The sequence below is a fragment of the Oenanthe melanoleuca genome, chromosome 1A (assembly GCF_029582105.1).
Source record: "Oenanthe melanoleuca isolate GR-GAL-2019-014 chromosome 1A, OMel1.0, whole genome shotgun sequence".
NCBI lineage: Eukaryota > Metazoa > Chordata > Aves > Passeriformes > Muscicapidae > Oenanthe > Oenanthe melanoleuca.
In genome coordinates this window covers 50878788-50895971 of record NC_079334.1, presented here as the reverse complement: position 1 = coordinate 50895971, position 17184 = coordinate 50878788, and the positions used below count along the sequence as shown (strand labels likewise).

Genomic DNA, 17184 nt, shown 5'->3' with positions numbered 1-17184 from the left:
CCCTCCTAATTCCCAAAAAAATCTGGATTTCACAGGAGATGATCTACTTTCACCTTGTCAGCACTTAGCAGCTTTGCTCTTTTTCTCAAGCTCAAGCCTGTCTGGGGAGCACAGACTAAACATTATTATACTTATCTCCAGTAGAAACATAATCCAGATTTCAAGCACTTGAACACAGCAGTGGGGATCTCTGCACTTAGATGCCAGGGCCACCTGCATTCAAAAAGAAACACATGCCCTTGGCTGGTGGGAGTGGAGCACAGCAGCATGTGGGTAGTGCTGTGCTGCTTGCACTGTAGCTCTGCAGTGGGAACATTTGTTTTAGGAAATTGGGAAATCTCAATTCAGGCTGTTAAAAGCATCTGCACCCACCTCTGATGCTTTGCTATCAGATGCCTTAGTCTGAAGTGCAGATCTTTGATTCAGAGCTGTAAAAGAGACACTTCTACATCTATAAGAACAGACTGAAGGAAATCTGACTTGTAGGACACTGAGGTGTGTGGGCAATCTGGGCTCCTGGAGCAGGACCACCCTGTGCATTTTTCCCAGCAATGAAGAGAAAATGTGTAACCCATCTTCAGAGTGGGTATATGAGCTCCCCTCTGTTTAACATGGGTACTGACCTCTATGCATCCACAAATGGGACTGAAAAACTCATAGAAAGAAAGGTTTTAAATATATTTTTCTCCTAAACATTCCTTCCCAGCCTATTTTGGGTATCCCTGCTCTGCATCCTGCTTGTTCATGAATTTTTGGTCTCATGGGCTCAGTGCTCCCCATGCAATAACTTGAAGTGTAGGCATCTTATTCAAGGCTGCTGATCACTCCTGAATTAGTCACTGGTCTGAGCATTAAAGGCTACATCCTTCTGGTGGTCTAGTCTTATGGCAGCTGGGCTGATACAGTACTCAAAAAAAAAAGTAAACCCACCAAAGAAAACCTCCAGGTACTGGGATGTGATGTACTTCTTACTTCAGTAATACAAAACATAACTCCAATGTCACACTTACACTGTCAGAATACAACTTATGGCCTCTAATTCTTGTCCTGGAAGGCAATACACTTTTATCCACTTATTTCCTACTGCTGCAGAAAAGCCATTCTATCCTAACCACTGCCATGAAACACTCATCTATAAAATAATTCTTCCTTGAATGTTTGTTTTTTTCTTGAAAAAGGATTTGGAAACAGCAGGGATATGAGCTCTCTCCTCTTTCAAACTCTGCATTATAATCTTTATGACATGTTTATCAAAACAACCATCTTTTATCAAGATAACAACTTTGCCTTTGCAATGGCTCCCACAATACTCCTGACTGAAAATGTGGAGAACTAAGATCTAAGAGCCTAATGTTAGAATTAAGTGGAATAAAAAAAGGTTTTGCAGTCTGCTAAGGGAAATCTCAGCAGCAGGCTCTGAAAATGCCGGATGTTAGCGCTGTACATCAGCAAACAATATCCAGAGCTCCTCAATTTACATAGGAAACATTTTTAATAGGCACCGTACAAGCAGCTCTCACTGACTCCTTCCCTCTCACTCCTGAGTAAGTCTGCAAGTCCACAGATCATCAGAGCTCTCACAGGGATACAGCAGCAAATCCTGGCGCCTGCAGTGTGCATTTTTCAGAGTGTTGCCATGGTGATCTCCAGTACGCTTATCCCCTGAGAGCTCAGCTCAAAATTCAGAGGGAACCAAAGCAGGACAAAGAAATGACACCCAAGCAAAAGCAACAGGGATGTTATGTGTAATTAGCACATGAACTTTCTTTCGTAGGGAAGATTTCAGAAAAAAGTTATTCTTAGAACTAAGTGGTCATTAGGAAAGAAGTGCAGTTTTCATAGTCCCAATTCTAAACCAATAACCAGGGAATAAACCTCAGAATTTCTAACTCCGTCTCTGTTGTATGGATTGCTATTTGGCACTGGGTAAATCCTCAACCTTGGTACTGCAAAAATCCAGATTCTTACAGTCAGAACAGAGAAAAGGGGATAATTAAGCAGATAAAAAGACACAGATTACTTTAATAATGTAGCACTGTAGACCAGCAACAGATCACTATATAACCAGAATGCGACATTTACTTTTCAGAACATTATATTTCCCTATTATATGAAAAGAGTTAATACAACAATTCTTAAGTATTGGAGCAATTTATTTTTTTGCCAATTACTTTACATCATCTGTCAGTCCTTATGGCAGTTCTACTCCCTTTCTGCACTTTCAACAAAAGGAAACTACATTTGTGCAAACATGAAAGCAGCACCCATGTCAAGTAATGTATGATCTCGATAGATAGCTGACAAATCTGTTGGATGGTCTTTCACTCCTACCTTACAAAAGTCCTTTGTTATAGGACTTTTATACATAAAAATAAACCATCAAGAAGAGACACCAAAATTAAAAATCTGGGCCATGTCAGTTACATCACAATCCAGAAAAAATACTAAATGAGAATCAATCAATGCTTTGCCATTAAGGCAGCATGTTTCAGTCAGGGCTTATTATCAGATTTCACCAGACCTTATTGTGCCTAAATGAGTTTGGAGATTAGTTAATCCCACATAGTGTGATGCTCAGCCACTTGTGTATGGCAGTTTCTTTCCCCAAAATTACATTATTTTTGTTCTTACGTGGGTTTCTTAGTCCTGTTACAATGGACTTTGTTTGTCCTCTCCATCCTCATCATCCATTAGATCACAGAATACTTAATCAGATTATGAAAAGCTGCCTCCTTCTGAATAAGCATGGAGTTTTTCAGTCCAGATCTGCTTTTCTTCCCACAAGACCTTTCTGGGTTGGTACAACACTAATCACTTCAGAGCTTTGCTCCATCCCCTCTCACAAAATCTGGTGTGCAGTCTGTTGCTTATGACCATGGGCAGCACTTGACCTGCTGCCTTTGTACCAATGCCTGGTATCCATCACTGTGGAAGGGAACCTGGTGACAGGATGTTCATGGAGATTTGGTTTCTTCAGCATATTCAGGTTCTCACAGTCCCACTGATAATGGACATAGAAAGGGTAGTGCAGCATAAACTACCCAAATATCCATTTGTATCATGCACAAATGTTTACTCAATATACGTTTCTCTCCTCCCTTATAGCCCTTGGGTCCCTAATTCTTGTTTGCTATCCAGTGAATTCTCTGTGCTTTCCCAGGCTATAACCTGGCTTTTTAAATAACTACAGGTCCAACAGCTGTTGAGTGGAGGAAGGGCTGAGGGAAAGACCCAGCTACAATCTTTGGTATTTATCATTTTATCTTTAGCTCCTCTTCCAAAGGGTGCTGATACTTGCCTTTGAGCAGCTTCCCTGTATTTTAAGCTTTCTTGATCCCTTTTAACAGAGAATCAAGCATTTATTTCTGGCCTACATTGGTATTTCTGCTCAATTGCAGGAAAAGAACTTGAACTTTAACAAGATCCCTACAAAATCACTGATTGCAGTAGATATAATACCATGGCTCTTACCTTGATCCCTTCAGGGAAGGTTTTATTTACCATGAATAAAGATGAAGACTGACAAGCAGACTTCAAATTAAAGCAAAAGTTAGAAAATCTCAGATTACTTGTGGAACCAGCATTTAACAGCTTAACATACTCTTTATTTAGATATTATACTGCATATTTTACCCCATAATGAAAGCAAACTTGTTGTGAACAAAATCATCAAGATCACTCACTGACAGACAAGAATTTAAATAAAATTTGCTCTTATGAGATCAATTTGTACTAATTTCCATCTCTTAGATGCTTATGCCTTTTCCAGGGATGGTGAATGGAATTACAACCACTCCAGAAAATGTAGTTGTATGCTGTAATGTGCATACGCTTAGGGAATTTACTTAAAATGCTCACTTTACTTACTGTAACAGCATGCACTCTACCACCCACTATTTGTATGACAATATTTTACAAGGATACTGCAAATCTTTAAAGCATGGGACAAATTAAGCATACTGTAGCTGTGAAATATTTACCTTGCCCAAGAATGTTAGATGCATTAGGAGATTAATGGCAAAGATGATAAATGCAGTTCGACTTCAGTAAAGGAGTTGGCAGAGCAAGACAACAAACATCACTGTGGAGATTTTTGCTTCAAAATCATGTTGCAAAACATTGAATGTGCCCCCTCCTCCCCCCACACTTGCCTTTCCTCTAGTCAGCAATTGGAGTCACAAGGCAGGCTCCTGTCAGCTGCTCAACAGATGCATAAGGAAGATGCCAAACATCTCACTTGGAAAACCTTCTTTTTTCTCTACTCTCCCACAAGGTCAGTTTCAGTTTATCTAGTGAATATGAAAGTAAGCTGCTTGCCCCTCTCTCCACAGGCTGTCCTGCCATTCATTTCAAAGAAAGATCTTGGATGAATGTTATACTTTGCCTAACATCTGAGCAGAACAGTTGAGAGTTCATCACTAGGGAATCTATGTCACCTCTAAGCAATTCCTTACTCTGAAAGGTAAATCTCTGCTTTGGGCTGGTAGTGGCAGGCAAAAGGTGGTGAGAAGACACTCGTGGAGCTGTTCTAGCAGGAACAACCCATTTTTCAGCTTCTGGCCAGTTTGGTTTTCAGCCCCTGCTTAGGCTTGAGTTTTGGTAGCAGCCATACTCATAGCACAGATGAAAGTATCAGGGTGGACTGGTACCTAAGAAAGTGGGTGTGTATATAAACACATCCTGACACAATTTAAATAGAAACCTTCAGTAGGTTTACTGCAACTGAAGAAAAAAACTCTCCCTGTCACCTTGTCAAAGACAATAGACAGACTTGCTGGGAGAAAATGTCATCTCTGTTCATTCTTCTTTCATGAGAAATAAACATCTGCATTTGTATAAGATTACTATTTTCAGGGTACCTCATTTATTTACAATAATGTTAGCACATTCAATTTTTCTCAAGTTGTGCAAAATAGATATATTAGGAACATTTTCCTTTATATAGGTTTTTTTCCATTGTTTCCGTTCCCTATCTACATCATTTAGTTGTTCTTTTCCTTCTGGTCCTATATATACTTCAAAGGCACATTTTCAAAGAACAATTCCTCTCAGCATAGCTTGTCCCTGAGCTGTAAAAGTTTTGCTCACATACACCTCCCTCAGGAGAGATAACTTCTTTGCATAATGCTCCTTTAGGCAAAATCTGTAATCATGCAAACAGGTAGAACATTCCCATGTGGGGCAGCTCAAGCAGGAAGCATACACATCCTGCAAAGCAAAGTCAGAGTAGCACCACAAATATTTACACCCCAGATAAAATCTATATCCTGCAGATTGGACCACCATAAACAAGCTCTTTCAAGGCAATCAGCTAAATAATTCACATATGGATGGATGGCCAGATTCATGCAAGGGTATGAAAGTTTGGCAATGCAATGGATCAGCTCAATTGACCACACTTCTTTCCTAGAACCATCCCAGCCTCAGAACAGGATCTCTTGGCTTTGCAGCCAAGAAGAGCTTTCTACAGTCATTCAGTTTCTGAATATTTCTGATGCACTGGCAACCTATGACACTGCAGACCTGGGACCAGACTTTCCCAGAGTCTTCTGTAAAGAGTAATACAACTCATGTTTTCTGAAGATGTTGGCTGTGAGAAGTGCAGGAGGACTTGATGAATCTGCTCACCAACCCTGACACCAGCTGTAGTTTATGTTTCTGTTCGTTAAAATGGAAATGGTATTGTGATCCTTTTTTCTTCTCTGAGTACCCTGAAGAGACAAATGGTCAGTGGCCTATGATTTTTGGGAGTAAACTGATGAAAGAGAGAAAGAAGAAAAAGAGAGAAAGAAAGGGAAAGGGAAAGGGAAAGGGAAAGGGAAAGGGAAAGGGAAAGGGAAAGGGAAAGGGAAAGGGAAAGGGAAAGGGAAAGGGAAAGGGAAGAAAGAAAAGAAAAGAAAAGAAAAGAAAAGAAAAGAAAAGAAAAGAAAAGAAAAGAAAAGAAAAGAAAAGAAAAGAAAAGAAAAGAAAAGAAAAGAAAAGAAAAGAAAAGAAAAGAAAAGAAAAGAAAAGAAAAGAAAAGAAAAGAAAAGAAAAGAAAAGAAAAGAAAAGAAAAGAAAAGAAAAGAAAAGAAAAGAGAAAAGAAGAGAGGAGAGGAGAGGAGAGGAGAGGAGAGGAGAGGAGAGGAGAGGAGAGGAGAGGAGAGGAGAGGAGAGGAGAGGAGAGGAGAGGAGAGGAGAGGAGAGGAGAGGAGAGGAGAGGAGAGGAGAGGAGAGGAGAGGAGAGGAGAGGAGAGGAGAGGAGAGGAGAGGAGAGGAGAGGAGAGGAGAGGAGAGGAGAGGAGAGGAGAGGAGAGGAGAGGAGAGGAGAGGAGAGGAGAGGAGAGGAGAGGAGAGGAGAGGAGAGGAGAGGAGAGAAGAGAAGAGAAGAGAAGAGAAGAGAAGAGAAGAGAAGAGAAGAGAAGAGAAGAGAAGAGAAGAGAAGAGAAGAGAAGAGAAGAGAAGAGAAGAGAAGAGAAGAGAAGAGAAGAGAAGAGAAGAGAAGAGAAGAGAAGAGAAGAGAAGAGAAGAGAAGAGAAGAGAAGAGAAGAGAAGAGAAGAGAAGAGAAGAGAAGAGAAGAGAAGAGAAGAGAAGAGAAGAGAAGAGAAGAGAAGAGAAACCTCTTAAAAACCACCACAGGTCCATTCATTGTCTGGAAATTTCCAGATCCATTTTTAAGGAATCTTCTGTGTATAAACAAGAGTTGCAATGTGCCCAAGTGGTAAGTTCCCAGGAACTGTAATTTGATATGATTCAGTTAACTAGTAACAAATTAAAGTCATGCAATTTTAAGGAAAACCAGCAAAGATAAACAAGACTTTTGTTTACAAAGGCATTGGCTTACTGACTGACAATGAGAAATTTCCTACCTAAGTGCAGATATTTTTTACATGTTGAGATTATTTCATGATATTGTCACGTCAGTTTGATCAAATTGAGTGCTGCAGTAACAGTACACCAGAATATTGCCTAGCTGTCCAAAGGAATGGTTATTTTTAAATACAATGTCTTTTTCACTACATGAATTGAATAAAATATGGTTGAGGCTTGCCTTGAATTTAGCCCAAAAAAATTATTAGGCAAACAAGTTGCTTCGGTATTTAATTGTTAGTTTTATCCTTGTTAAATCCCTTAATTAAATATAATATTAAATATAACATTAATTAAAGATTATTATGAGGGTTTAAATAATATGTTTAAATGCTTTAAAGGAGGCAGAAAAATAAAACAAGAACACAAGCTAGGTTTATAAACAGATTTCATATAAATTAAAAATTTAGCATTAAAAAAGTAACATCATGAATTCACAGGGCATTTTTTCATATTTGCTAAACCAAAAGTAACAGCAGAGGTTAAGAGCAGTAGAGATGGTGTATTCTGTACAAAACAGTGCATTAACCAAATCATTTTCATTTAGCAAAGTGACAGACAACTGCTTAAACAACATCATTGCTATAACAAAGTGAGAGGATGCACTGCAGGAATGGAGCAGAAATCCCATTCCATGAAGAGACCTGTAACACACCTGCAGCCAGGCTGCCCTGGCACCAAACCCAGGGGGACCAGCAGCATGAAGATTTCAAAGAAGCCCTGGTCAATAAGCCAGGTGGAAGAGTGAAAAGCCCCTGCTGCTCCAGGAGGTGAGGCAGAAGGCAGCTGAGGTGAAGGAGTGGCACTATCCTGCCTCCCTCAAGGAATCCTCCCCAAAGCCCTGCTCCCTGGTTCTGTAGGCTCAGAGTGCTTCTCAAAAATTAATTAGACATGAAATGAATGGGGCCTCCTAAGAACTGTTTGTTTATTAGTAACTGCATTCAGAGGCTTCCCCTGTACAGAGAAACAAACAACAGCAAGATCATCAGCAAGCAGAGAAGAGCAGCAGGATTTCCTTATCTGCAGACTGCCCTTATCTGTGCCTGTTCACACTGGTATTGTTCACACTGGTATTGTTCACTCACCTGAAATTAAGAAGTGAGGTGAGGAAGCTGATTTCACCTACTCAAATTCAGCAGTCCCATAAAAGGGCTTACTTTGCCCAGGAATCAAAGATTTATGGAGACAAAGCCAATGTAGCACCTGAGAATGACACTAAAAATTATACTCAAGCTGCACAATCAATGCTAAAGTCAATGCTAAAAACTGATTTGCAACAGTTCCCTCTAAGTCTGCAATGCATTTCCTTTTCTAAGCACGGACAATTCTCAATTTTTGTTGCCAGACACAACAAGGAACTTGATGCCAATATTCTCACTTCTTTGAGAGTACAGAATAATAACCCAACCGGGCAACTCAACCTCTTATTCTGTAAAATACCATGGGCTGACACATTGATTGGAGGGAGTTAGTCACCTCCTATTCCCATCTACACTGGGAGAAGGGAGAAGCCTGTTACAGTGTGGGTGATAACCATGCAGTTAGATTCACCAACCTTAAGTAAGAAAAGGACAACAGTTTAGGCTGGTAACTTCAACAGAAATTTTTCAATTAATCTCCTCTCTGCATCCGCCCCAAACTTCAGATTTGTCTTTAATATGACAAAGAACTGATGTGAAGCCCTATTTTACTGCACCCAGCTTTTCTACTTGGCTTTGCTAGACTTGGATAAACTGCTTTTTGTCTTCTCTTGATCTCCCCAGGATGTAGCAGGCCTTGCCAAAAATAATTTTCCTTCACAATTCCCTTGCAGAGGTTTGCACCACTTTAATGCTGTAGCATCACATATCCTTTTAATCTCTGCCTACACATTTTAACATTTCAAACACATGATTATTTATAAGCAAAATGCCACCAAGGCTTTGGTGAGGTAAAGTGCTTTAGTGGGGACTGAAACTGGGGAAGGGGGGAGGGGAGGGTGAGTCATCATTTGGTGTTTTTAATCCTTCACTCCTCCTCTATTGGGCTTTGTTATTAGCAGTAGCATTTACTCACTGTGAGCAGGGCCAAGACAGCAAACAAGTTCTCTGAATTTGAAAGCCAAACAATTCCAACTCCTAATTCAGCCATGCACGCCTGCTCCAGGCTGTTCAATCCCTTGAGACCCTTTTTGTTAGCCTAGCCTTTAAGTGCCAGCTCATCGATGGCCTTTGGCTAAGGGTTTTGTGCATTCCCACCTGCTCCTGCAAGAGGGAGAACAGACTGGGATGGAGTGACGCCATCCTCAAGTTTTGTGCTGCATTCAGGGCTGGGCATTGCCACACCAAACCGAGCACACAGGTTACAAAAACTGTTTGCACAGACAAAGCAAGGCACTTGACAATCACCACCACTCCAACTAAAACACCATTTGGAAACAAGTTGCACTGCACACTGAACGGGAGACAGCACTTGTTCAAAATCTCCTCTCCCTTTCAGTCGTTGCTCAATAGAGCAGCAAAAAATTTGTCCTCCAGCCCAATTATACCACTCTGCTGATGCTGTAACAAAAGGACAGAGGGCCATGACAGAAATAACAAGATAACCTGCATCTCTAATGGACACAACAGCAGGAGGTAGAACAATTAATTTCTATCACACACCACTTTTCTTTCCACTTCAAGCACCCTCTCCCTCTACAAACTCATTCTACACACATCTCCTAAAAAAAAATCTTTGAAGACTGATTCTCCCAAGACTACCTATACCTCATACTTTTGTCAGTTCCACTGAGAAACAACTCTGTCTTAAGGTGTGAGAGCTGGGCAGGGCCTGAACCCACCCTGGGAAATGACAACATGTAGGATCCAGCTCTAGGCTTTCTAGGGCTGCTTAAGTTTGGAAGAAGTATTTTAAGTTTGGATGCCTCAGGTTCAGCTGCCACACATACCCATGTTTCTGCACCAAAATACTTGCACTCAGTTTCAAAAGAGTGAGTACTCTGGAGTATTAAGCATAATTTAGGACAACTAAGAATATGAAGAACCTTTGAGAATTAGACTACTTATTTCAGTAAATTAACTAGGTAGAAACTGTGAAAATGCTGATGTTAGACAGTATTTAGCTTTCTGGGCTATAAATGGATATAATTTTTACTTACCTGACAGGTGTGTCATGAGAATTAGCTAATATTGACACTTTGATCTTTAAAATGCTTTTCCAAGTATTAATTAAGGAAGGGCCATTTTGCATTTAAAATACTGAGTATTTTGAAGTTGAATTTGTCTCCATCCCTCTCCTAAAATGGAAAACAATCTACTGTTTGTTTTTCTACATATTCCCCAAGAGATCATTTCAGAGAAACATGAGAAAAGAAGACTGACATGCGGGTCTGTGTTTCAAGGAGGATGAATGAAAACCTCTAAATAAATAGCTGTGTTTTGCTGCAAGAATCTTCTCTCCTGTGGGTCTTCTAGCCAAACCTGTAGACTTGGTCAAGTGTCACCCAATTAGGGAGAAAGGTCACTCACATCCTTCAATAAACCACATTTTTATAACTAACCTACAAGGTTTTTTTACAAGACAAGTGTCAAAGTGAAGTATGAGAAGTACTCAACATGTTTCAAATATTAGCTATGCAACTACTGGTAAAGCATGGCCTCATTTCTCTGTGGAGGGAAAGGTGCCAACATATGGGCAAAACTCTTTTACAGTTCATCTGCAGCTAGAGATGTGAAATATGCACAAAGCTGTACAATGCTTCTGTAAGATGGGTCACCATGTAGGCTTCTGCTAGGGAAAAATGGAGAGCCTGTGGAGCCACTCTCTCCTTGTGACTCTGTGCTCAATAAGGGCAGGAGAAGGGCAGGACTTTCACCATGGGCACTCTCATTGCAAAGATCTAGCAGCAAAGGCATGACATTTGGCCTTTACATGACTTAGTGAATATAAACTCACATTAGAGGGAAATAAAAGATTGTATTTGATAGCGTGTGAGACAACAACAACAGAAATAAGTCTCCAAATAAGCTGCTCTACACACCCTGGAGAAATCATTATGCAGGGCTTTCCTGTGGTTGTTATTGCTGGTGGTTACAGCCTGACCTGGTGTCACAGGCTACTCATGCTGGTAGTGCAGAGATGTCATCTCTCCTGGAGCTGAAGTATTCTCCTTAAAATTAGCCAGGCAACACGGGGAAGACCAAGATAGATAAAAAGAAAAAAAGACAGGACGAAGGTACTGGAAGAGATGTCAGAAATCACATACATGAAGACAGATGCAACCCATGTGTAGTGCTCTTGCATGCCCTTTAGGGTCTCAGTGTGACAGTGGCACAAATTCTGTGGGAACATTTTGCAAAGTCCCATTCCTGCCTGCTGCCCAAGGCATGCAGAAGACAGAACAATTTTTACCCTTTTTGGTGACTTAAGTCTTATGGATCTAAAGATGTGTCTTAGAGGTGATTCTGGGGACTTACATCTGATTGATTGTTATGTCTAGCATAAAAGTTCCTTATGTGAGTCCTTCATGATAGTTTCTATAATGGGAGACTTCTTCCTGTTTCCCTGCCTCATTTGAGGCACAGCATAGACATTACTTAATGAACTAGTAACTCCTAAATATTTCTTTTTCTCCTTAATATCAAGTGTGCCCCTATGCTTTATTTACCTCATCCAGATGTTGCTAAGAATTATTCATAGCATTCACAATACAGGAGCCAAGCTCTTATAAACAAGAATAAATTTTATAATAGCTAGCTGGATCCTGAAACTAAGGTGGACATTTTTGAGCTGGACAGTGATTTTAAGAAAATATTTAATAATCCTAGAAGTCTAAAAAGCATCTCTGTAGACCTTCCACAAAGAGCCTGCCTACCAGCTAGCAGAGCTTAGTGACAGCACATGACATGACTGGTACTCACCCTTCCCAAGGGTGTTTGAATCAGGCTATTTACGAAGCCAGTGCACACATTTCACATAAATACTGCTGAGAGCAGTGAAAAAACCCCCAGTGCTACATTCAGAACTGGTTCCTGGGATGGCAGATTACGAAATGTGCAGCGAGAACCTAATTTTGGTATCTAATCAGGCTGAGTGCTCTTTCCCTCATCCTGTGCACTCTCTTGCCTGTGCTCTAGCTTGATGGTGCCTGCTCCTGATTCCCTAAGGCACACACTCTCCTTCCTCCTCCTTGCAGTCACTGACTCAAGATTATTTTGATGTATCACCAGCATAATTCAACACAATTGGCTTTTCATCACCTCCACCAGTCCATTTTATGTTTTTCCTAGCCTTATTTTTGAGTGGAACAAAACCCTCACTCTTTCCATTTCTTTTCACCTCTTTGTGAGGTAAAAAACCACAGCAAGTCAACATTTCACTGGGTTTATCCAGCATTCCAGCTTTGTCTTTCATCTCTTTGAAAGGTCAGTCCAGAATTTCTTTGGAAGAGAATAAGGAAGAGCAAGTTTATTTCACCTTCTGGCTTTATGGGTAAATCAAAGCCAAAATTCTACCAGTAATTCTGCCAAACCATTACAATGTATTCAAGCTCAAGCGTCAAATTTAATTTTCAGTTTTGACTAAACCAACTTTTAATGAATATTTCTAGATGTATAATGCATCTAAATGGATGATTATAAGAGCAGGTGCTGGATTTCACAGATTCAGGGCCCTACCTCCAGTTTGTGAGTGGCTGCAGGTAAAGCCACTGCTCCTCTTGGTTCCCACTGAGGTCCTCTGATCCCTCCCTTCATCTCTGCTGTCTTTGTATATGACAATATCTCCATAGCCACTTTTGAGATACAAAACTAAAACTGCATATGAAAAAGTATTTTCCCTCTACACAAAAACTTGTTAATTTGGTATTACTGCAAAAATCCCAGCCAATGTGAGGCCATTAATTTTTGAAAATGATTGATGTTTAGAAGGATAAATTTTAATATCAGATACCTGAAAGAGCCAGATCAAAAAGTAGGTTTACATTTAGGAGCTCAGACTACATTGGCACAAAATCAAAATATCAGAAAAATAGCATATACTAGAGATATTATTTATTTTTACATGAAGGACAAAATGTTAGCATCCATCTTTTCAGCAGGATGTGCTTATTCCTCTGCCAGATCAGCTAATAATCACATTGCCAATATTATACTCCTCAACTTCCTGAAATACAGCTCTGCTTCATGTCTTCTAGTTGTTGCCACATACATACATGAAATTACATTTTAACTGGGCAGGTATCTCTTATAGTTCAACTGGCACTCAAATGCTGCTCTCTTGCTAAAAACTACAAAAAGGAAACCCACATTATTCTGCTTATTTCAGAAAAAATGGGAACTAAAGATAACCCTTCCCAAGTTTCCCAGAAGCAACAGCTGAAGATCGAGTGGTGAGAAAAATGTAAAAACAACTGACAAAAAACTTTTACAAGTACAAACTTGGCACACACATATAGTTCAAGAAGTGTCACTGGCCTGGACAGGGTTATTTGAAATGTATTTTTAGGATCTTGAAGCAACTAAAGTGACTGGTCCCAGTAAGTTACTTCAAGCTGCGTTGTTTTGCTCAATACACATCAGAAGGTTTTAAAAGACTTGATTTTATACTTTGTAAGCCTACATACATTTCAAACTGGGCCAGATACAAGTAATGGAAAGAATCAATGCACAGCCTAATTTTTAAATCTTTAACTTAACATGCAATGTTGTTAAATCTGTAGATCTTCATTTCAAGCAATCCTATATCACCAGACAACTCCATATACACCAGACAGCACTTTGCAATGCTATAATGCAGCTCCTGCAGTTTTCAGTACTACTGGTCAGCCAGTAATTATTGAAGACAAGTTTATAAAACCTGAAAGGCTAGAATTACAACTGTCCCAGCTTGTTAGACATTTAAGACATAATCACTGTCCTCTTTAACATCTAAGTTCATTAATTCTATACTTAATTCAGCATTTGGAAAGGCTTAGTTGCCTGCTTCCAAGCTCATCAGTCAGGCTCTGGGAAAAGGAAGGTGAGATCGTGGGAAAAATGTTATATGAAAAAACACTGGAATAAATCCGTGGTAGCTGGAAGTCCATGACTATTGCTGCCCTGCACATCAGAGCCACTCAAAATCTCCTGGGGAATGACTTGCAGAGGCACAGCTTTGCCTCATACACAAATATATACATACAAATACACATGTGCAGGCACACAGGGGGTTCACATTATTATGAAATAGAGATAAGGAAGGCAATTACTTTAAGAAAAATAATGGTGTATTCACCAGCAAGGTAACAGTTTCAAGAGGGTCTAGAAAATGAACCAAAGCTCTTATTGTTAGAGAACTATTGACTGCAGGTTTGAAAAAGTGACCTCAAGTGAGCAATGATGCACTTAGCCTGGAACTTGCAGCTGCTGTATTTCACTCTAAATTGAATTGCCAATCCACAGTGCAATCTTTTTATACTACTAATCTCACATCTTTGGGGCAAGTGTACAAAAAATACTATATACAGGCTGCATTATTCCAAGTTAGACTAAATTCCTCTGGAAATGGAAAATATGTCTGCATTACTGAATTTAAGAATCCCTGTGGGTATTCCTATGGGAGTAGTGGCTTTTTCTATCTTTTTAAGGGCACTTAGTGGCAACTTCATGTTGTCATTCTTCCTGCAAATAGTTCTTAAGCATGCAAGTGACTAATACCACGTGGCCCCATTAAAAGCATTTAGATATATTAGCCCTATAGACCCACATAATAGATATTCTATACCACACACACATATATGCACAATGATCAGATCCTGCATTCTCTCCAAAATAAAAGTTGTTGCCAATTTATAATATCACCAATGTCAATGGCTTGCAAATATAAATAATTGACACATGCTGTGAAATACTTACATTCACTTTTCCACTAAGTCTTCTTCACTATAATCAAGTTATTTTCCAGGACAGTTTAATCTTCTTTCTAAATAAAAGAAGGCAACAATTAAAAATATATTCATATGCATTGAGCTATGTTCAATCACATTAAATTTATGAACTTTAAAATATTGATTTTAAATCATCTATAATGTAATGTAAACTTGTAATTTGTTTATATACAGTCAGTTTTATTACATTTTAAACAAAATTTTATCACACCATAATTTTCCATCCTGAAGCTAAATGGGGCAATGTTCCGTATTTCAATAGCTGCTTGGATAATAAATCAGATGGACAGTTGCTCACAGATGTACAACTAATTACTGAAGAACTGAGAGCTAAACTGATGCATTACCCAAAAGAATGCCTAGCATTACAGATGGGTTATTGCATGATCTGGTACTCCTCTAGCCAGAGCTTGAACATGCTCTGACCAGTCTCAGTACTTGGCACCTCCCCTGACCAAACATTTTAGCATGGAAGAGAAGCAATGTCTGTCCCTTTAGGGAAGGATGAAACACCATCAGATATTTTTTATCACTGTATATGCTGAAAAGTGATAAAAAGGGTTCATGTAGATCATTCAACATAAATGTGAAGATGACAACTGCCCTCAAAAAAATATCCCAGGCAATAGGGAGTGTCATATGCCTTGACCTGCTCCTCACACACAGTTATTTCTCAGTTGCTTTTAGCAAAGCATGCAGTGCACAATCAGTTTGCAGCACAAGCCAACACATGTACTAAAAGACCACCACATGGCTGTTCCCAGGTAAGAGAGCCCAAACACCTGGCAAAATCCACCACTTTTCTCTAAAGCCATCTCATCTCAACTGAACATCACTTTCAGACTCACGTTACACAGGTTTTCAGGGAAGTAAGACACAAATGTTAGCAGGACTTTTATTTTCCCTTCATGTTTCTTGAGGCTGCCCAGTCCTCAACCAAACTTATTTTGCTAATATTCCATGGGATTTAATTTCCTGTGTTCATAGCCTATATCTAGTTGCTTCAGGAAGATGTTCTTTAAGACTATGTATATGCATCTCTTTGTAGGGAAAAGCTGTATGAGGCAACAACCCTCACTGGGTACAGGATGAACACAGCTGCTCAGCAAAATTGTGAGATGAGGCATATGGGAGAAAAGTTGGGTGAGATATTTAGACCACAGCTACATGATACAGCCTAACTGGAGAGTGTAGGATTGGACTGAGGAAGGGTCTAGGAGGGAAGTGTAAATAAAGCAGCCAAGCCAAGAGACAAACAGACAAAAAAATTAGACAGTAGGACCAAGGTAAGGGGCAGATTTCTTTCTATGTCTTGCCAACAACAGGAAAAACAGATCTGGTGCAACTTAAATATGTAAAGGAAAACAAAATTCAGAAGTAAAAGGAAGTAAAAGGAAGAACAAAGGAATGTGAACCATTATCATCCTGTTGACAGCCAAGAAGGAAGGAGGTGGAGGCCATCAGCAAGGAAACAAGACATTGATCCTGCTGAGAAGTTTGCTTTATATATCCATGTTTTCTCTTTCCTTACGAGCATTTTTGCAAGCATTGCTGAACAGTAATTTAGGCACGTCTTGCACAGTTGGTTCACCTCCCAGCTTTGCAGATGCCAGAACTGAGGTGCATGGAAATTAGTATTTGGCTGAACCTGAAAAAGTAATCAAATGCTGCCAACCCTAACTGTTATGTCCAGCCAGCTATACCCCCAATACTAAAGGTATTAATAAAGTATATTCTTTGCTAAAAATATCAGAAATGTGTTTATTGAGAAAACTGGTTCAGCCATAACCCAGGACCTGGCATAAAGTCATCTCTCTACTTATGTGGCATTTCTCACATGCATACTACCAGGCATTTCAGTCTGTAGTTCAGCTGTGCCAGAGAATGGTGCTACCAAGTTGTATTCAATTTTCTGCGTTATAAAATTGGAAGCCTTTCTCATAAGAGGCTTGGGACACAAGCCAGAAATCTCACTCACTGTCTCCCTATGTATTCAGACTGAGTCATCAGATTTTCCAGTTTTCTCCACTCAAATGGCACACTGCTTTGGATGGACACAGGTGGTACCATCTGCCACAAGGCTTCTTTGGTTTGTTTGGTTTTGTTTCTTCCTTCTACCTCCTGCTCACACTCAACAGCTCTTTTTCAGTATCTTACACTGGATCTGGTCTTTCATGGTATAAATTTGGCCAGTTTGCCAGTCAAAGTGGACTGCTTGAACAAAAGGAACTTCAACACATATTGCTAGCACAGGTCTACTAACAGCTGGAGCCACTTGCAGACTGACCTGAAGCAAAAAATACTTGGACAGCACAGAGAAAATGTTCTTTAAAGATGACAGAAACCATGAGCACAACAGAGCAAGTGGGTAGGGGGATGGTCACATAAACTAACTTCAGTCTTAGAAGGCTAACCTTCCTGTTTCTTC

General features: G+C 39.8%; 1 protein-coding gene across 1 annotated transcript in view; it reads right to left on the bottom strand.

Annotated features, from left to right (window-relative positions):
- PLXNB2 (plexin B2) overlaps positions 1–17184 on the bottom strand; it is a 245525-nt gene that overhangs the window by 95779 nt on the left and 132562 nt on the right. Inside the window, 1 exon segment of the mRNA XM_056510938.1 lies at positions 14725–14791. Within this exon segment, the coding sequence (XP_056366913.1) occupies positions 14725–14726 (2 nt within the window). The 5' untranslated portion in view covers positions 14727–14791.